General features: G+C 42.1%; 6 protein-coding genes across 7 annotated transcripts; 3 read left to right on the forward strand and 3 right to left on the reverse strand.

The window, feature by feature from the left end:
* Positions 1 to 284: 284 nt before the first annotated feature.
* On the forward strand, positions 285 to 1,558 carry LOC6584973. The gene has a single exon (XM_002010577.4). The coding sequence runs from the start codon at positions 805 to 807 to the stop codon at positions 1,453 to 1,455; it is 651 nt and encodes a 216-aa protein (XP_002010613.1). The 5' UTR covers positions 285 to 804; the 3' UTR covers positions 1,456 to 1,558.
* A 1,288-nt stretch (positions 1,559 to 2,846) lies between these two features.
* LOC6584974 (glycine-rich protein DOT1) lies at positions 2,847 to 4,821 on the reverse strand. Its single transcript, XM_044011400.1, has 2 exons — positions 4,161 to 4,821; positions 2,847 to 4,096 (listed from the first exon to the last, which is right to left on the reverse strand). The coding sequence occupies exons 1-2, from the start codon at positions 4,164 to 4,166 to the stop codon at positions 3,011 to 3,013; spliced, it is 1,092 nt and encodes a 363-aa protein (XP_043867335.1). The 5' UTR covers positions 4,167 to 4,821; the 3' UTR covers positions 2,847 to 3,010.
* A 2,915-nt stretch (positions 4,822 to 7,736) lies between these two features.
* Positions 7,737 to 9,739, reverse strand: LOC6584975 (ras-related protein Rab-40C). 2 transcript variants are annotated; one of them, XM_015161034.3, is made up of 5 exons: positions 9,561 to 9,739; positions 8,701 to 8,855; positions 8,415 to 8,638; positions 8,134 to 8,356; positions 7,737 to 8,065 (listed from the first exon to the last, which is right to left on the reverse strand). In XM_015161034.3, exons 2-5 carry the CDS (start codon positions 8,831 to 8,833, stop codon positions 7,848 to 7,850), a joined length of 798 nt encoding a protein of 265 aa, XP_015016520.1. In that variant the 5' UTR covers positions 8,834 to 8,855; positions 9,561 to 9,739; the 3' UTR covers positions 7,737 to 7,847. The 2 variants fall into 2 exon arrangements, with proteins under 2 accessions (XP_015016520.1, XP_032588599.1); XM_032732708.2 differs by lacking the exon at positions 9,561 to 9,739 and having other exon boundaries at positions 8,415 to 8,608.
* A 91-nt stretch (positions 9,740 to 9,830) lies between these two features.
* On the forward strand, positions 9,831 to 11,605 carry LOC6584976 (acidic mammalian chitinase). Its single transcript, XM_002010580.4, has 2 exons — positions 9,831 to 10,811; positions 10,869 to 11,605. Exons 1-2 carry the CDS (start codon positions 9,922 to 9,924, stop codon positions 11,248 to 11,250), a joined length of 1,272 nt encoding a protein of 423 aa, XP_002010616.1. The 5' UTR covers positions 9,831 to 9,921; the 3' UTR covers positions 11,251 to 11,605.
* Positions 11,501 to 15,237, reverse strand: LOC6584977 (TATA element modulatory factor). Its single transcript, XM_002010581.4, has 5 exons — positions 14,460 to 15,237; positions 12,816 to 14,400; positions 12,483 to 12,750; positions 12,185 to 12,412; positions 11,501 to 12,103 (listed from the first exon to the last, which is right to left on the reverse strand). Exons 1-5 carry the CDS (start codon positions 15,067 to 15,069, stop codon positions 11,885 to 11,887), a joined length of 2,910 nt encoding a protein of 969 aa, XP_002010617.1. The 5' UTR covers positions 15,070 to 15,237; the 3' UTR covers positions 11,501 to 11,884.
* A 118-nt stretch (positions 15,238 to 15,355) lies between these two features.
* Positions 15,356 to 18,728, forward strand: LOC6584978 (E3 ubiquitin-protein ligase znrf2). Its single transcript, XM_002010582.4, has 6 exons — positions 15,356 to 17,007; positions 17,067 to 17,193; positions 17,263 to 17,358; positions 17,424 to 17,529; positions 17,605 to 17,677; positions 18,177 to 18,728. Exons 1-5 carry the CDS (start codon positions 16,486 to 16,488, stop codon positions 17,660 to 17,662), a joined length of 909 nt encoding a protein of 302 aa, XP_002010618.1. The 5' UTR covers positions 15,356 to 16,485; the 3' UTR covers positions 17,663 to 17,677; positions 18,177 to 18,728.
* Positions 18,729 to 20,679: the final 1,951 nt, after the last annotated feature.

The following is a 20,679-nucleotide window of genomic DNA, read 5'->3' on the forward strand; positions in this document are numbered from 1 at the left end:
ATTTAATGCACAGTGGTTCAAGATCTAGCGAATAGTGCACGATTACTAGCTGCATACGAGATGCATTATAGATAGATAGATATTTTCTTATCTATTTTTGTGTCTTTCGATATAGAGCTCTTCAAATAAAGTTTACTACATTGAATTTTATTTTCTTTGCCATGTAACATACATATACAGTATGTAAATTCGGTTAAATTTTGCAGCATGGCGCCTCACAGTATTTAAATATCGCCATTGCATTTTATTTGATAATCGATAGTCGTTAGAATTTATCGATCTGCGTTGCCCATTGATTTGCCAATAATTGCCAATTGCTCAAGAGAAAACCAAATAAGATGTAAAAAAAAATGTCAAAATAAATAATTAAAATCAGATATTTGTAAATTTCAGCTGGAAAATGTTTAATTTCAAAGCAGTAAACCACTGTGCGGTGGCTCGTTTCATAAAGCATGCGTCGGAATTTTCTCTAATTAATTCATTTCTTTGTGTGCGCCTGTGTATGTGAGTCGAGTGTATGCATGTATGTGAGAGCAAGCCCTGCTCTCTGGCGGTCTGCGGCGCAGTGCGTGGCTCGGTCAAAATCAGTTGGTGCAATGCCGGCCTAGAACGAGCTGCTTGACTCCATATTAGCTCCGTCATTAACTCTCATCATTATTTTGTTACGTTTTTTTTTCTGTTTGTTGTTTGTTTGCCTAATGTGCGCTGCAATTGGCGGTTAATAAACTGAAAAAGCTGAAAGGAAGACAAGTGTTGTAAAGGACTGCAATTAGTGAACATGTGCCAGCCCGCCGCAGCTTAGCGATGAATCTGATACTGCCACCACTGGCAGCTGCGCTGCGATTGCAGTTGTTGTTTTTGTTATTAGTGCTGCTGCTGATTTGCCGCTGGGAATTGGTGCTGCCGATACCGTTACCCCCCGTGCGTCGCAATATAATCAAGGTGCGTGCGAGTGGCTTCTTGCCATTCGAATCGGACCTGGTGCTGCCGTTGGGCATCCTGCGCCAGCTGCAAGCACAGGAGCGGATCTCGCGTGTGCTGCCGCCCGCTCGCTACGCCAAGCCGGTGCGCCGGAAAACGAAGCCAAAGGTCAAGCAACAGGTGCGCCTGGAGCGCGCCCACATGCGAGGAGGAGCCGACGCGGATGCAGGCATCCAGCTGTACAATCTGATCGACGACGATGGCGAGCTGCTGCTCAATCTGCGCGTGCACAGCGACACCAAGAGCAACAGTCACAGTCACGGCAAGAGCAACAACAACTTAGATGGGGACATGAGCGCGCCCTGGCGACCATCGAGATGGCGACCCACAACAAGCCTTCCGCTGATAACATCATCCTCGCCGCGCCCACTGCCTCTGCATCAGTATCTGAGCAGTGGGAATAGCGTGGAGCAGGCTCCCATGACGCAACAGCGACGCATGTTTGGAGCTCGTCCAGATTGGATCTACCACTGACAAGCGAACCCCATTTTTCATGAAAAATCTCTAATCTATTTTCAACAAACACCCACACACATTTGTCAAACACACCTTCATCAGCACACACACACACACATTTAGCTCTTATGTTATACTAAAGATAAACAAAATGATACATAAAAAAAAAAAAAAAAAAAAAGAAGAAGAAAAATCAACATTTTATGGGCTTATTAATCAGCTCGTTTAGCTCATAGCGCTTATGGTAATGGACTGACGAAACGAAGCCCAAACGAAAGTGGGTGGACCCAAAACCAGTTGCACTCCGTATGCAAATGACTAGCTAAAGCAGATCTGGGAATTACAATAATTCATATTGAATGTGAAATCTAAATGTGATGCATGCCCATTAATTAACTACAGTTAAATGATATATGCGATGCCTGGGTATTTGGTAACCCAATCCCCCAAATTGATGGCAAGCGGTAAATGTGTGAAGCTTAAATAAAATCAACATAAAACCAAGAAAATCTGTGGCGAACTAAGAAAACTGAGAGATGGAGAGAGAGAGAGAGAGAGAGAGAGAGAGAGATAGATATTGTAACTAGACTAGTAGATACTCTAAGCTTAGCATTCATGATATATGATATATATGCATATTATCTATAATATATGATACATGATAACCGATTTCTAGATTCATGGTTTTATTTATAGAATCTACATATCGGAACTATCATAATCTCAAATCTTATCATATCTTATTATATCATATTTATATGGTATATTATATGATTTCTTAGACTTTGATTAAAATCTAAAGAGGCTTTAACCTAGATTTCCATTGTGAAAAAGTTCTTAAAGTTTGAAATAGAGAACTATGCATAGAGACAAGTCTAATAGGGGCTTTTTTCTGATACACTAAGCTTGATTTAATTATCATCCATTAATAAACTTTATATTTCTAATTTTGTAAGGAAAATTTTGTTTTGAAATGAATAAATGGGGAATATACATGAAGTCTTTTCTTTCAGATATTTTGATAGACTTTCAGTTAACAATATAAAGCCACCAAATATTTAACTTCAGTTTCATTATACAGTCGACTCTTGTTATTTCAAACCTGCGTTATTTCGAACCTCTCATTAATTCAAAGTTATCACTCAGTAATTCGAACTAAAAATCATTGCTAAGACGCGGTAATTCGTACTCATATGGTTAAACACTCGACAATTCGAAATGTTTTAAGAGTCCCTTGAATTTCGAAATAACGAGAGTCGACTGTTAGCCAAACCATTTTCAATAGGAATAAACGGAAATAGAAAAAGATTTGGAAATTTTAAAATATAGTTAGATATTTCCCCTGGTAAGTTCAAAACTTGCTATTCGTAAACTCCAAACTCAAGAAGAAAGTACATATCATATTAAGCATTTTTTTCTAAATTTCAATATGTATATATTTTTCAACAGAAAAAAAAAATGTTTCTTAGGCTAATGAAAAAAAAATGGGGGGTGTTACTAAAACTATTTAACAAAGGAGGTCACAGTTATGACACAGTTCGAATCACAGATCAACTGGGCACAGTTGAGGAGATTACTTCCAGGCGCCGACGGGTGGCAGGTAGCCGGGCTGGGGAGCCGAGACAGCTGGGGGCAGGTACTCGTTGTGGACGGCAATGGGCGCTGGGGCGGCCTCTTCGTGAATGACCTTGACGGTCTTCACCTCCTGGTGGACGTGGCCGATGTCGTGACCGCTGCCATGGGAGTAGCCGCCAGCATAGCCGCTACCCTGATGGATGACCTTCACAGTCTTGACCTCTTGGTGGCCACCGAAACCGCCGCCATGCGAGAGGCCGTGATGCACAGCTGGTGCCTCCTCGTGGATGACCTTAACAGTCTTCACCTCCTGGTGGCCATGTCCGCCGCCATGGCTGAAGCCGCCAGCGTAGCCGCCGCCGCCCAGAGCCAGGCCGCCATCCTGGTGAATGACCTTTACAGTCTTGACCTCCTGGTGACCACCGAAACCGCCGCCATGGGAGAAGCCGTGATGCACAGCTGGTGCCTCCTCGTGGATGACCTTAACAGTCTTCACCTCCTGGTGGCCATGTCCGCCGCCATGGCTGAAGCCGCCAGCGTAGCCGCCGCCGCCCAGAGCTAATCCGCCATCCTGGTGAATGACCTTCACAGTTTTGACCTCCTGGTGACCACCGAAGCCGCCACCGTGGGAGAATCCGTGGTGAATTGCTGGTGCCTCCTCGTGAATAACCTTAACAGTCTTAACTTCCTGGTGACCATGGGAGAAGCCGCCAGCATAGCCGCCGCCGCCGCCCAGAGCCAATCCGCCATCCTGGTGAATGACCTTCACAGTCTTGACCTCCTGGTGACCACCGAAGCCGCCGCCATGAGAGAAGCCGTGATGCACAGCTGGTGCTTCCTGGTGGATCACCTTGATGGTCTTCACCTCCTGATGGTGTCCGCCGTGTCCGCCGTGCCCAAAGCCACCATGACCGCCATGGCTGCCTTCATGGATGACCTTCACCGTGCGCACCTCGGCGTGTCCATGGCCACCGCCGCTGCTACCGATGCCATAACTGTAACCGCCACCGCCGCCGCCGCCGCCACCGCCAATGATGCCGGCGGAACAGGTGGCAACAAGTGCGGCAAACAAACACACAAAGATCTGTGAAAGAGGAGCGAGCATTAGGGATGACCGCCCAATCCTGCCTGGAGCTAAGTCGGCTTACCTTCATTGCTGGAAGTTTCTTGCTTGGGACGAAATCTGTGGAACTTCACGTAGCTGAAGAATGCAACCGAAGAGGCAGGCAACTGATGATCATCTTCCAGCAGTCGCACGCTTATATACGCCGATCGCAATCATTATGCTGATACGTCTTCTTCTTCTTCCTCTTCAGCTACTACATCGTCGTGTCGTTGGCGTCAGCGTCATTGGCGTCGAATTTGTCGTTATCCGGTGCCTTGCCCAATGAGCCGTTGCTGCGGCTTTCGCCTGAGGCGGGCAGCGAAGATTCCGCTGTTTGCTTTCGTCATCGATGGCGCGGGCCCCCGAATCGGATTTAATGGTAGGGCAGCGGCGAGCCGAACTGTGAGCGGGGCAAATGGAGCACTAAATGGCTAAAATATTCAAATGAGACGAAAAAAAACCCGTTGACCAGCATTAAAAAAAAAAAATAAAAAACATAAACATTTAAGCTAAATAACCAAATCGCATCAGGCGTAAGCAAACCGGCGCGATTATCAAAGGTAGGTCATGTCATTGCCTGACCTCGACAGCATTTGCCTCAGATCCATCACTTTCTATGGCACCATTACAGTTCACTCAGCTCGATGTGCTCTGGGTCTGGGTCGAGCCCTAGACCCATCTGGCATTACGCAAGATCTCTTAAATACATGATAAACAGCTGATCTATAGCTCTCAACTGATGCCAAATGGTTTCTCTGTGCCATGTAGTAGGCCCTATGTTCTTAAAAGCTTCCAAGCTCATTAAAGCTCTAGTATATTAACAGTAAACTTCTTCTATGCTGAATAGGCCATCTATAGATCTATCATATTCGATCCCATTCTATGCCAAAACTATAAGATATCACTAAACTTAAAGGCCGCTTAAATCTGTATTTAGGCTTAAAAAGACGTAGCTCTCAACTGAGCTAGGTTGAAAACTCACTCCCTCAAAAAGGGCTTTCAATCCGTATTTACTTAGAAGTATTTGCACCAACTCAAAATCTCCGAAGCTTCTTAAAGCTACATTAAGATATAATTTTGTAAGCTCGAGCTAAATCAGGGATTATTTTGAAACTAATGAAATTGAGTAGTTTCGAATGCATTTCAAGTACATTTTAGGAACGAGATAAAACAAAGCTCCTATGCTCTTTATTCCATAAATATTTGATCTATGCTTCTATCTACACTTTTACATACATATCGACTGATATTATAAAAAAAAATTTTTGGTCTTTTTATGCAAAGCTAAAGCGTTCTTCATAGCTTACAATTTATTTAAAGCTGTACTAAATTTGCTCAATAATTCTGAAGTAATTCTTAGAATGAATGCTTATTTTCAGCTCTCAAAATTTCAGCTCATTATGAAGCAAGACTTTTGTTATACAAACTTTCAGTTTTATTTCAAGTTCTTAAGCCTCTTTTACATTAAACCGATTTCATGCGCTAAAAACGAATAATTCGCAATATCTATAGGCAAAATCTGACTTAAAGCTTCTTGGCTTCTCAAAGCTGTATTGAAGGCTAATATTTAGCTTTCAATTGTTATTATTATTCTAGCATAGCAAAGCTGTTCCTTAGCTCTGCCCGAAGAGGGCGCATCACACAATACTTTAGTGTAAAATACCTTACAAGAGTGAAATGACAAAAAAAAAAAAAAAAAAAAAAAAAAAAAAAACCAAGACCCACACAATAACAAATGCAATCAAGTCAACATATGTAAATTTTTCGGCTGCCATTTATTGCTTTTTTATTAATATTTTGCTTTTATTTCTAAGCTATGGTAGTATATATATTTTTTTTATTTTTTATTTTTTTTAAGCTCTCCCTGATACGTTTAAACTAAGTATAACACCCATAAACCAAGTTTTTTTATGCTCGTTTTTTTTTATAATTTTTTTTTTTTTTTGCTGGTTTTGGTATCAAATGGAAATCAGTTGTCAGATTTGAATTGGCCAACTCGGGTTTCGTTTGTGATTGTGTAAAAGCTTTTGCGAATTTTTGAATAGCCATTAAAAATGAAACCGCGGGCTGATATTTTTTTCAGGTCTTTTGCCGTAATAAAAAGAAAAAGTGTAAAAAAAACACAAAACTGGGGGGAAAACACACTTGTGAATGAGAAAACAATGTTAAATTGTGCTTTCAATGGACTAATCAATCAGCAAAGGTGTGAACTTGCTATACGAAGATCTGTAATAAAAGCCAATTTGATGTGGTTGACACATCAATTGGCAGCCGTGTGGATGGCTAAGAAACGGCATTTAAATAGAAACTAAACTGAAGAGATCAGCTTTACGTAAAGCTCATCTATGAGGCCTTAGCCCTAAAGCTATCCGCTCCGGTCAACAGATATCTACAAGGAGAGATAGAAGTAGAAAAAGCTTTGACACTTTTCGATAAGATATATACATATGTACATATATATAGTTATATGTATATCTATCAAGTTTGTATAATTCCAAAATTTTTCAAAACTTTTTACACAAAGTCTTTCAAATGTGCCAAGGCTAGAAGCTGGCAGTGCTATTATATAAATATAGTTAGTCTATACCAATTAGTGTTATATCTATATCAAAATCTCGGAAGATATGTTTTGATTTATTTCATGAAGGATCATCAATCAATCATTCTTATCAGATTGAGCCTGTTTCAGCTGAACGTTTTTGAACCTTTTCTAAGCTCAGCCCGACTATAGAATGTGGCTCAAAAAGTCTACGAGTTTTCAACTATATATGACCAAATAGCGTAAAGCATACATATATGCCATATATCATAATACAAAATATTCCAATATATATATATATTACGTATCACATCAGCTGAACTTTCACTTTGCTGCACTGAAATAGAATGAGATGGATTGCTACATAGACAAAGACAAAGATATCGCATGTGGTTTTTAGTTGTAGTTGTTTTTCATGTTTATCATCATCATCATCATCATCATCGTGATAATGGTGATCAGTATCTTCATTATTATAAACATCATCTTATCATCATCATTATCATCTTATCAATTCGTTTGTTCCAACGCCTTCTTTTAATTAAAAAAAAAAAAAAAAGAGTTCTACAAATATTCATTGATTGTTAACAAAAATGAAAAATTAAAGTATCATATGTATAAATATATATATATGTGTATTAAAAAAAAAAATTAAAGAAGGAATACCTTGTATCAGTATACTATATCCAGCGTATTAGACATTAAAGTTATACAAATATAATAATAATATTAACAACATTACAGTTATGCGTTATTAACTTTTTAGTGATAATGGTAAACATTATAAAGAATAAAAAATATATATATATATATTAATATGTTCATATGTATATCGTTTAGTGGATGCACATATGTTTATATATATATATATTTAATAATAATAAGTAGTATGTATAGGATGTAAAAATATAAACATCGTTCTCTCGCTCTTTTTCATACGATAATAAATATTAATGCTGATGACATATTTGTATTAAAGAAAATACTCGCGCATGTTATGTGGGTTGTGTGTGTATATGTATGTATGTATAATGTGTGTGTGTGTGTGTGTGTGTGTGTGTGTGTGTGTGTGTGTATGTGTGTTGAAGCTTAGATAGTATAAATATAAGTAGATTGTAGATTTAGGCGCAATTGCGCAGCCGTTGCGTAGGCAGTTGCAGAAGAGACGAGAAACCACCTACAAGCCGGCAATCACGCGATCGCACAGCTGTTGCGACTGTGGCTGGTTGGCGTCTTGCAGCGATTCCGACTTTTCGAGTTTTGCGTTAACGAATTGTAGCACTGTGACGTTGTCATGGCATACGACTTCAGTGTCGATTTAACGGAGGGCGGCAGGTGCAACGAATCGATGGCATAAACACTAGTGCGACGCACAATTGTCCGGCAGCAGAGCTCCTGCAGCGACAATACTGCAATTACACAAATACAAGTATTAACATAATATCATTCAGCCACAAATATAGCTTATTTGCCGTACCCTTATTGCTGCGCCAGATGTGCTCCATGCCATTGCGATGCAGCGCCATCCGGGCGAGTTCGCAAAACGATTCGCGTATATTGAAGTCGCAGAGTGGCGAGATTTCAAAGCAGGACATATTGTTGCGTGAGGCATAGGTTTCCGCCGTCTTGGCAGCCACCTGGCGCTTGTAGGCCAAATGTAAGCGATTGCCCACAAGCACCTTGGGTATGCCAGGCGCATGCTGTAGAATATATTCACATATTATTCATTGGTTAAGGCGTTTTGATTTGAGCACTCACCTCCTCGACCTCTTTGAGCCAGCGATCGATGCCATCGAAGCTCCATTTGTTTGTTATATCATACACTAAGATAATACCCTGAGCGCCGCGCGAATAGGAGCGTATTATGGTACAGAAACGACCCTGACCGGATGTATCCCAGATCTGTAGCTTAACCCGTTTGCCTTCCAGCAATATGGTTGTCGTTTTGTATGCTACCGTTTGCAATATGTGAGAGGTGCAATCTATATATGAGTTGGCTGTATGCCAGAGCCATAAATATAACAATGTTTGTCGGCCCACTTACCATTGCCACTGCAGAAGGGGCTTTCGGTTGACGGATCCTCCAGATTGGACAGTATTTCGTGTTTACCCACATCGCTGTCGCCAACCAGAAGCACCTTTAACAGATAATCGTAGTCTTTTGTCATGGTTCTCATATAGCTAACCGTGTTGCTCAACCTGCAACAATAACGAGACAAAAATTAAAAAAGCAGGTTAGTTACCATTTTTAACAAGCTAAAGAATGCGAGCCGAAGTTCTTGCAGTGCTTGTGGCCCGGGCTAACCGGTATGGTTGAGGGGGCGCTAGAAGGGAGAGAGGGCGGGCCGTAAACTGCGCCAGATAAGCGCGTACACAAACAGCGCAACAACAACAACAACAATCAGTACAGAAATCGCAAGGTGCCAAAGTCGAACCGGCAATTTTATTATTATTTTATTAGTTTTTTTTTGTTTTTTTGGTATGTGGGCAGAGTAACATTTATCTAGTGAGTCATTCAGCAGAGCCACACAGATACAAATAGATACAAACGTACACAGATGTGCATATGCAAATGGGCGTGAATATGCCAAAAACGAAAGCACGTACACACACATTCATATAAATATATATACATATATGTATTTATTAATATAGAATCCTACAGCCATTTCTGCCTTTTGCCGGTTTGCACCACCCTATGGTCAGCATGACTGTGTTTGATTCGACTTTTGGCTGGTGCCAGTCATTTGGGTGTGTTTTGTTTTGCACCGCAAGCGAGACGACAACAACAACAATGACGGCGAAAACAACAGCAGCAACACCAACACACACACTCGCACTCACTTTGTCTCACACACGGAAAAACAATGAGCAAATTATACAAACATTAAGACTGACACTCACAGACGGCAATATTATTATAGAGTAGTGTACGGCCGCAGCAGCTATTTAATGTTTACGCTCAACAATTGCATTTTTGTTTTGTTTTTGAAGTTTGCAAAAAAAATCAAACGAAAAGCACGGCGAACGTAAAAATTGCAGCACAAACGACAGAAACTTTTTTTACCCAAATACGCATATGCACATGCGAACAGGGTTGCAACCACATATCATCTATCGCCAATCTTGGGCTATCGATGGAATTCGCATGCTATCGATGTTTCTGATTTTCTGTTTTTGTTTTGATTACACTGACTTTTGAAGCAACGCAAATAACAACGCTACGTTGCTTGCTCATTAACACATTTTGCCAGCAACAATAGCAATGGTGAATTATATCAAGATTCAACGTGATAATGGAAATATTGTGCCATCAAGACTGCAAAAGCATGACCTTCAGATACGCTACATACTGTTGTTTACGTGTCTTGCGCTTGTTTGTTTACTAACGGTGCACTTCAAGGTACTGAATCGCCTGCAAGTGCAGCGCAACCAACGCCTAGTGTGCTATTACTCAGCTTCGGGACCCGACAATCTGAGCCTGCTGGATGTGCCTGGAGATTTGTGCACGCACATTAACATTGGCATTGCCAATTTGGTCAACACGACGTTGCAGCTGTCAGCGCGCCTCGAGCAAGTCCTGCAGGATGAGACACGTATTTATCGTGCCGCCCATCCGCAGGTGAAGCTGCTGCTGTGGATTGGCGGTGCGGACAGTGGCCACCAGTTTGCCGTCATGGTAGCGAATCATGATCGGCGCAAACAATTCTTGCGCTCACTCCGTGCCGTGCTCCACAAATATCCCAGCTTGGATGGCATCGATTTGGACTGGGAGTTTCCGCGAGCCTACGACAATGAGCGCATGCACTTCTCCCAGCTGCTGCACGAGATTCGCCTTGAGTGGCGTCGCGAGAAGCGCACTAACAATCTGCTAACCTTGGCCGTCGCTGCACCCGAGGGCATCGCCTTCTTTGGCTACGACATTGGCGAAATCAACCTCTACGTGGACTATGTGAATCTAATGTCCTACGACTTTCATTTCTATCGCGAGGATACGCCATTTACTGGACTGAATGCCCCGCTCTATGCCCGCTCCACGGAGCACTCCATAATGGCCACCTTTAACATCAACTATACCGTGCACTGGTGGCTAAAAAATGGCTTGGAGCCACAGCGTTTGGTCATCGGCTTGCCAACCTATGGACATTCCTTTACGTGAGTAACATGGGATTTGGATAAAAATACAATGCATTCATTCCCATCCGTTTACAGCCTCATGAATCCCTTGAACCGTCGGATAGGTGCGCCTGCCTCGGGCTTTGGCGAGTGTGGACAACTGGGCTTCACTACGCTCTCAGAGACCTGCGAGTGCGCCCATCAATTCATCATCGAACCATTTTACACATACGACAACGACACCTGTTCGCCCTATATCAGCGGTGTGCAGGAGTGGATCTCATATGAGAGCATGACGAGCATTTCGTGCAAAGCCAACTATGTCAAGTCCATGAATGTGGGCGGCCTAATGATCTTCTCCCTCAACACGGATGATCTGAGCAATAGCTGTGGCTACATGGACAGAGCTGGCGATGAGCCCGCTAAGCCTGTATTTCCACTAACTCAAGTGGCAAATGCCATTCTAAGAGCGCCATAAACTGTGAAGTTAACTTAGCTAACTCTTGTTCATGATGCCACATAGTAAAATTTTGTATTTTCACGTATTACAATCCCTAGTTACCTTAATTTCTTGTGAACAGAGATACCTAAATAACTATTTAAGCTTTAATTACGAGTAAGCCATAAGTTTGTTAAGCACTGTGTGATAAAAGACGTCTCCACCTAGAGAAGAATTCTTATGCAGCCCAAAGATCAGATCTTGAACTCAAGTAAAAGAGCGAAATAAATAATGATGTACGAATTATATTTTAATTTATGTACGCATAAGTATAAATAAAAATTATCACAATCGATCCATATGCATAATATAACTAGAAATTTTAACACGCAAATTATATTTACTTGTATGTTAATATGACGATTATACATAGATAATTAATAATTGGTGGCTAGGGAGGGAGCGGGAGTGCTGGCTGGAAATGGGACACAGCTGATACACATATACATAAGCAAAATAGAGGAATGAAGAAAACAACAGCTTCGTTAAGTATGCCCGAAGCATTTAGCATTTTGCATTTGCATAAGGTCGACAAAGAGAAATATATCCAGATATATAAATCCGACTGGATTGCCGGTTATTAGGCACGTCGCAACCATGCCAGGGACGGCAATCATGTGGGCTTGGCTGGTCGCTGAAGATTTGGAGGCGGCGCCGCGAGCAGCTCATCAATTTGGATCTTATACGCCTGCTTCAGCTCGACCAGGTCCAGTTCGAGCTCTTCAGTGCGTTCCACCTTCTCGCCGTACATTTGCAGCAGAGCATCGTAGCGATGCTGCAGATCCTCATAGCACTTCTCCATGGCTTCATAAGATTGCACTTTCTCCTTCAACTGCATCGAATTGAAAGTAAAGAATTGAATGAGGAATGAGGAATGAAGGCAACGATAAGCTAGAGTAGTCACTGCACTAACCGTCTCCATTTCCATAGTTAATTTGGATATTTCGTTGTCCAGCACGCCGCGTTCCGCCTGCAGACGCGATAGTTCCCACTGCAGGTGCGTTAGTTCACCATCGCGCTGTTTGAGCAGCGCCTGCAGATGCTCCAGCGTCGTGGTATTACCAGCTAAGAAGCTCAAATGCACGCCCTGAATCATGCCCGACGGCTGTCGCCCGCTGTTCGATGCGCACTCCAAATCGTCCTGGTTAGACAATATGAGAATGTATTCAATTGGATGTATAGAATAATTTTCGTACGACTGATTCACTTACGCCCTGCCAATCAATTATGCCGCCCAGCGCATCCTCATTGGAGCCGCTCTCATCCTCCAGGCTGAGCGGCGGAGAGACATGCAGCGGCTTCTGGCAGCGATTCTCGGACATCTCGTTGCTGGCCTTGACTGCCTCCACGGTTAGCTCGCTGCTGCGCTGGAAGGCGTGCAGCTTGCGCAGCTCCGCTTCCAGTTGCTGGCATTGTTCGGCCAAGGAATCCAACTTGTCCTGGCGCTGCTTCAGTTGCTCCTGCAGCGAGCTCAGCTGGCTGGACACGAGCAGAACAAGATATTTAATATATATATATATAAAACTGGAATAGGTCATCCCCACCTCTTGTAGTCATTCTCTCTGATGCTGGCGTCCAACTCCTGTTGACGTAGCTGAATCTTGGCGCTCTCTGATTGCATTAGAGCATTGGCCAGCTTTTCCTCGAGCAGATCGCAGCGGGTGCGCAGCAGATCCTGCTTCTCTTGGTGCACCGTTTCTTGCTGCTGCAGCGAACGCAACTGAGCCTGCGCATCCTCCAGCTTCTCGAGCAACAGCTGCTCGTCCTTGCTCCAGGCGACAGTGCGCTGATTGAGCGTCTTCTGAAGCGATTCAATTTGTCTGATGAGCGGCGTCGTCGACAAGCTCAACTCCTGGGTGCTGCTCTCAGCACGCGATTCGGCCGCCTCGAGACGACGCAACAGATCGCGCTTCTCCTCGCGCATCTGCTGCTCCCGCTTGACCATGTTGTGCTCGGTGATTCGCAACTTTTCGCGCATTTCGCTCAGCTGCTGCACATACTCTTGATTCTCGGCCTGCATTTGATTCTGTTCGTGGCGCTGGCGCTGCTGCAGATCACCCTTGACGCCATCGAAGCTCGCCTGGAGCGCCGCCAACTTCGACTGCAGATCCTCGATACGGCTTCGATACTCGGCGTTCTCCTCATCCACGCGCCGTTTCTCGTTGGTCATGCGGCAAACGGCTTCAATTTGCGAACGCTCCATCTCCTCCTTGGCGGCCAGAGATTTCTTCAGGCGCTCCAGCTCGCTGGATAACTGTGAGATTTGCTCGCCATTCTTCTTCAGCAGTGTGTCTGAGGTCTTCTCCTTGGCACGCAGCTTCTTGATGATGTTCGACTGCTGCAAAATCTCCTTGGATAGTTTCTCGCCCTCGGACTGCAGTGCTATGATCATTTCGTTGCTTTCGGTCAGCTCATCCTTGGGTATTTTGTTCAGCAGCTCATCCTTTAGGCTCTTGATTTGTATGCGCAACGCATCCCGTTCCCGAATGCTCGCCTGAAACTTCTTTTCCAATGCCGAGAGACGTTGCACCGCCTCGTTGGCCTCGCTGCTATTGGCACTATTCTTAGCCGCCTCCATATGGGCGCACAGCTGTTGATTCCGCTCCAGGAGCTCCGCATTCTGGCGCTCCGATTGTAGCAGACGCTGTTCGCGCGCCTCGATAACCTGATTGAGTTCACTTATGCGATGCACCAGCTTGTCCAGCTCCGACTGCGAGTCCTCCGACAGCAATGAGATCTCCGATGGCTCGCGATGGTGACCCTTGCCTTGCTTCTGGCCATGCAAGCCATGGCCATGGCCTTTAACACCGCCGCACAGCTCCTTGAACTTTTGCGGACTGGTGCGCGTCGTCGTGCTATTTGTACTGGAATCCCCATTCGGATTCGATATGATCTCAATGTCCGATGAGGTGGACGAGTAGCTCTGATCGGGCAACTCCGTCTTGCTGCCATGCTGGCAGGCCTCCGTGCTGACCGGACTGTCGGCCGACTTGCTCTTGTGGCTCAACTGTAGCTGGATGTCCTCAAAGCTTTGCGTCGAGTCCGAATCGGCACCAGCTCCAGCGCCAGATACATTGACAGCCGTCTGGGTGTCGCTGAATACCAAGGCTTTCATCGTTTTGGTAGAGTCTGTAGAAGTGCAGATGAGAATTGAAATGCAATTTAGCTCGAGCCAAGGGTATACTCACCATTCAAATGCAACGAATGATCGTCTTGATCCAAGTTAATCACTTGCCCATCATCTTCTTCATCAATGGCATCATCATCATCGTCGTCATCAACGTCGCCATCCGCATTGTCGGATGTCTCATTGCTGGCTATTATGACTATGCTATCGGGCAGCGAAGGTTCTGTATCTGGCGACATATTCATTTCTACTTCACTGGCAGTTGTTGGCGCTGTTATAAGCTCCAGTGATGACTCGGAATTGCGTAAACCGCCGCCACCAGTTGGCGACGTCGGTGACGGCGAAGACAGCAGATCTACCGAATCTGACGTGGCCGACTGGCGTTTTGCATAGAGATTGGCTGGTGCTGACACTGAGGCATCGCTTGCCCTGGGCGGAATGGTAACCATCTCGTTGGCATGCGGATTGTCGTAGAATGTGGCCCCATCTATTGCAGATGTATTCAATGCGTTTACTGATGCACCCTTGGCGGCGGCCATCGACGATCCAGCACTACTACTGTTGCTGCTGGCTGTTGTGCTGCTGCCAGCGTTATCTGTTGCCTTGTTGTCATCATCCTGTATGTCAAGCGCTTCGATTAGAACCGTTTTGGCTTTTTCAAACCAACTCATGCCGAAGTTGTTTCTGTTCTAGTGCGCTTTCTTTGTTAGGCTTAGTGACCGCAGCACATGAATAATTAAACAATTTGCCAACAACTGCAATTTTACAAACACAACCACATTATTAAAAAACTTATGTTTCTTAGCTGGTTGGCAACATCTATTGATATCGCAACGAAATTTCGATACATTACTATCGATTTAAGTTGCCCCGGCACTAAATGTCTTTACCAACTATGACGAGCAACTAAAGAAATTTAATTTTTTGTACTATTTACAATTCCTAAGATCAGAAACATAAACAAAATACGTAAAGTAAAATTTTTTTGTTAAACATCGAACAACATTACCAACGATATCGCTGACATTCGATAGTGAATTGATATATCGCTATCAGCTTGATTGGTATACTGGCATTTTTCAACACCGGGAACTGCGATAATACGCTGTGGTGGTCGACCAATAAATTGTGGTGGTCAAAAGCAAAGCAAAGAGTACACATAAAACGAAAACGGAGATGTTAAAAATAATATAGAGAAAACGGAAACAGTAATTTAAATTGCGAGTGGTAATCAAGCGGATTAAGCGTAGTTAGAGTCCACAACTATTCTGGTTTTCGGTATCACAACAACAACAAGAACAGCAGCAATCAACTACGCACCGACAGCGGACACCAACACTAAGAACCATCACACCGACACTGACACCGACGACCGACGTGCGATTAACGCCCTCCCAACGCTCCGCACTTTTGGCACCCGCACCCGCACTCACACACGGTCGCACGCACACGCATACACCTTTCAGTACACACATTCATCATCATCATCATCATCATCATCATCAACAACAACATTTCACAGGCGAAGGCAGCAGAAGGCACATAAACACACTTAAACACTTATCTATATACCGCATTTATCAACGCCGCCCGTTACTGCCGCCGCTGCTGACCCACCAAGCACCTCCCACCACCCAGCACCCATCACCCACCAGCCCCCAAAACCCTGATCCATAACATCAACTTTGTTTGCTATTGTTGTCTGCTGCTGCTGTCATTTGTTTTGTTTCCTTAAATGTGAACGCACGCAGAAACTCTCCTACACACTCACATACACATACACAGGCAAACACCTTCACACACACGCGCGCCCACCCACACACGCGTAATATACGAAGGAGCAAACAAAGACAGCTCGCAAAAAAAAAAAAGAAACAAAAAAAAACAAAATAAATAAATTAAGCTGCATCACAACGAGAGCGACCGCGAGAGCAAGAGACTCCAATTGAGAGCGAATTCGAAAAGTGCAATAATACGCGCGAGTGGCAAAGAGTGCGAGCTCAACCAGTCAGCGATCGAAGGGCGCAGCGGCAGCGGGGGGCGGGCAGAAGCAGAGGCCGCGCGAGATAGAAAGAAACTCAAACTCTATGGGTCAAAAGGCAAGCACACCAGCGACCAGCGGCCAGCAGAGCCCCCGCTCCAGAACATTCTCAAGCAGCTCAACGGGTGCCACTGCCACCGAGACAACGGTGCAGAGCTCAGCGGTTGGCGGCCGGAGCGGCGATGCCGGTCAGGGTTTCAATTTGCTGCGCACATTGCCCGGTCTCCAGGTCTATCATCATCATCACAATCAGCCGAACTCCACGTCCATAGATCGACAGCGTGCACGCAGCCTCAGCTCAGTGCCCGACATTCAACAGCAGCAACAACAACAACAGCAGCAGCAGCAGCAACAACAGCAGCAACAGCAACAACAACAGCAGCAGCAACAGCAACAACTACAGCAGGGATCCAGCACGTACCCGAACACACATCCCGCCGTTTCAGTCTCTGTGTCAGCTAATTCAAATAGCAATAGCTTCCAGGCGGCAGCCGGCAACAACAACAGTTCCGCGGCTGCCGCACAAAGCTATATGCAACAGCGACGCGCGTTTGGTGACTCAATACGCGTAAGTTGCACTCGACTCTCCCCACAGTCTGCCATTCTCATTTGCCCATTGTCCTGCAGGATATGTCGATGACTGGCGCAAACATCGTTGAGAGCATTGCATTGGCTGCATCGGCAACATCAGCGAATGGCATTGGCCGCGTTTATACAGCAACATCGCTTCCATCGCACATTTGGTCCTTCAATGGTACTTATATATATATATATATATACCTCTTTCCTGGTCAGCGATGTTGAATTCTTTCCTTCCGCACAGGTATCAAATGCCCTGTGTGCAATAAGTTCGTGTTGCCAGACGATATTGAATGCCATTTAGTCATGTGCCTAACAAAACCAAGACTCTCATATAACGGTATGCAGCCGGAATGTCGGCATTGCTTGCATTGTTTATCATAAATTCACATTCGCATTTTACAGAGGACACATTGCTGGACGCCAAGGGTGAGTGCGTCATTTGCCTTGAAGACTTGAGTCCAGGTGATACAATTGCTCGATTGCCATGTCTATGCATATACCACAAAGGGTAACTAGAAGCCGCTTAGTAGCATACATACTAAATCTATAAATCAATATACTAATATATTCGTCTCGCCTGCAGCTGCATCGATCGTTGGTTTGAGGTGAATCGCTCCTGTCCTGAGCATCCCGGAGATTAGTAAAAATCTCATTAGGTAATGCCGAATACGCAAAATTATTTATGTATATAAATTGCTACTGACAAGTAGCTATCATATGCATCATCCATGCAATATTATTTTTTTATTTTACTTTTTAGCTAGCGATATAAATAAATGTGAATATGTAAATTACCCTTTTTCATTTGTATATAAGTATTTAATGTATTCATATTGATATGTAAATGTGCTTGGTCTGTGTAATCAGTATCTTATGTATAGATATATGGATTGATATATATATATATATATATATGAATGTATAGATATAGATATGTGTATTGTGCTTAATGCATTGTATTTGTATTGTAAAGCTCGTTAAGTCGTTTAACTTCTGAGTGAGCAGTGCGTAGAGCGTGCGCCATAAATCAAACTGAATTCTAGACGACTTCTCAGCAGGCATTTGTATGTATATGATATGCATATATGTATATGTATATAAGTTTCTAGTGTGGCTATTGTGCATTGTAATGAACGACTTTATATGTACTTGCAGGTTAGAAAGCAGAGGCCAACTTTGTAGAAAGAAAGAGAGAGAGAGAGGAAGAAGGAGAGAGAACATCAATTGTTAACAGAAAATGTAAAATAATGCAAATGGAAATCGAAACGGAAATGGAAATGGATGTGCGAAGAGCAGAGGCTAAGAGAAACGAAATTCGGATCGAGCAATCGATCGTTATGACCTACCGACCGACAGTTTAAGCAAATCCACAAACACTCACACACATACACACGCAGATTAATTTCAAATGCTATCAATTGTAGAAATGGACAAAGGACAAAAGTAAACGAAACCAACCAACCCACAAAGTAAAAACAAAAACAAACTATACAATGTATGTAAATCAAAGCAAAATCAACACACGATGTTAAGCATAATGTAAAGTTAATATTGATGATGATAATGATGATGATGATGAGGAGGAGGATGATGAAAGTAAGTGCATGTAAGCGAAGCAACCAACCAACCAACAAAAGAATGTCAACCAATGTGATGTTAAATTTTATATTTTGTACTATGGATATGATGTAATTGTAATGTAATGTATATGTATGTATGTATTTATTATTTTAAAATGAAAAACAAAACTACAACTAAAACTAAAATAGGATAAACACAAAACAACAACTAAAAAGATCGATAAACAGACACACAAACAGGCAGACACAAACACACACACACACACAATGACACAAACACACACAAACACTATAAATAATTATGCTTAAATAAGTAAACAGAAGCAAAGCAACCAAAAACAAAACAAAAAAAAAACGGATGAAAGCCTTACTCTAAAAAATTGTTTAACTATGTCATTTTGTATAATTGTATTTTTCTTTTTTCTATTATTATTTTATTTCAAATTTGACAAATATTTTGTGTTTATCCATGTCATAAATCAATTATTGCTATTTATATTATTTGTATATATAATTGTCCCCCGTCATTTTTATTGTTAAATTTGTATTCTGTTTGTATTGTTCAAAACAAAACTATGAAAAACTTCAAGTAAAATGAGAAAATATTGCTAATATTGAAAACACTTCTGTCATGTGAAAATTCTGGTCAAAGGAATGCTAAAGGCAATTTAACTGTATTTTATGTTTCAAAAACCTATATTGGCTAATGGAGTTCCTGTCCTAGACAAACGGATCTATCCATAACAAAACGAAAATTATATAAACTAATACATAAACAAATGATCTAGCCGCATTCACAATCCGTAACGTAAATTAGCTTACGAGCAGTGCCGTAAATACATACGAAAAAATATATATGCAAACATATATTTACATATATATGTGTATAACAAAACTATTGTATACTTTTTTTTTTTTTTTTTTAATGTAGTTTTTAATATTAATTTGTTAATCTTTTGTATGTAATAACAAATAAATGAACGATGACAGCTCGTTAAGTTCTTTTGTAAATGATATAAATATATATAAATATATTTATATATATATATATATATATATATATATATATATATATAAATATATGAATAAATAGATATGTATACATTAATGTACTGTACATATATATAAACATTTAATTGTATAACTATAGCGTGTAACCGTAAAAGCAACATTAACATTAACTGACAAAAGTTTCCCGAACAGAAAAAAAAAACAAAAAACAAAAAAAAACAGAAATAAACATAAACAAATAGTTGGAGATGTAAACAATATTTAAACATAGCTGGAATTTTGATTTCTAATTGTATTGTTTGTAAAATTACACAACACACACACACTCAGACACATACACCAACACACATCTACACACACAAAAGAGATAACAACAAAAATAGTTGTAAGCAAGAAGTTCAATAAAGTTAATGTTAATTTGCAACAAATACCTAAGGATTAAAGAATAATATAAACAAAAATATAAATAGAAAGATGAAACAAAGAAAACATAAATGCAAACAGACAAACAAACAAAACGAGAAAATGAAGCAGAAAATAAGTAACGCATTAGCTGGTAAATAAATATGTCTTGATCCTATTAAGAACATTTCAAACTTTTTACACCCTATCCAAGTGAAAACAAATATAAACGTAATTGATAAACGAACGGTTACCAAGTAAAATGACAGCCGAAGCGTGGAAGAGAATAAGGAAGAGAGTTAAGCAAATTGAGCTAAAGTGGAAAATTTAGAAAATAAATGAGTGATTATATATAAATACAAACGATATATTCAAGTTGTTGGCGTTTTATTCGTTTCTTTGTTGTTTTAGCTACACATGAGTTATGCATCAAATCGAATTGCGTTGCAGTTCCAATTAGCACCGCAAATTTCCAATTGGCATTGCTGCTGAGCCGAGTTCTGTGCCTTAAGCTCTGCTTGAGCGTATCGATAGTGCTATCGATAGCCTGCCGAATCGCCCAAGGAGATCTCCTTGATGTTAAAGTAAATAAAAACACATTTTTATTTATTTTGTATTAATATTTAATGAAGATCGCATTGATTCACCGCAAAAAGAATGAAACT

This window comes from Drosophila mojavensis, unplaced genomic scaffold, assembly GCF_018153725.1.
Source record: "Drosophila mojavensis isolate 15081-1352.22 unplaced genomic scaffold, ASM1815372v1 contig_136, whole genome shotgun sequence".
Lineage (NCBI taxonomy): Eukaryota > Metazoa > Arthropoda > Insecta > Diptera > Drosophilidae > Drosophila > Drosophila mojavensis.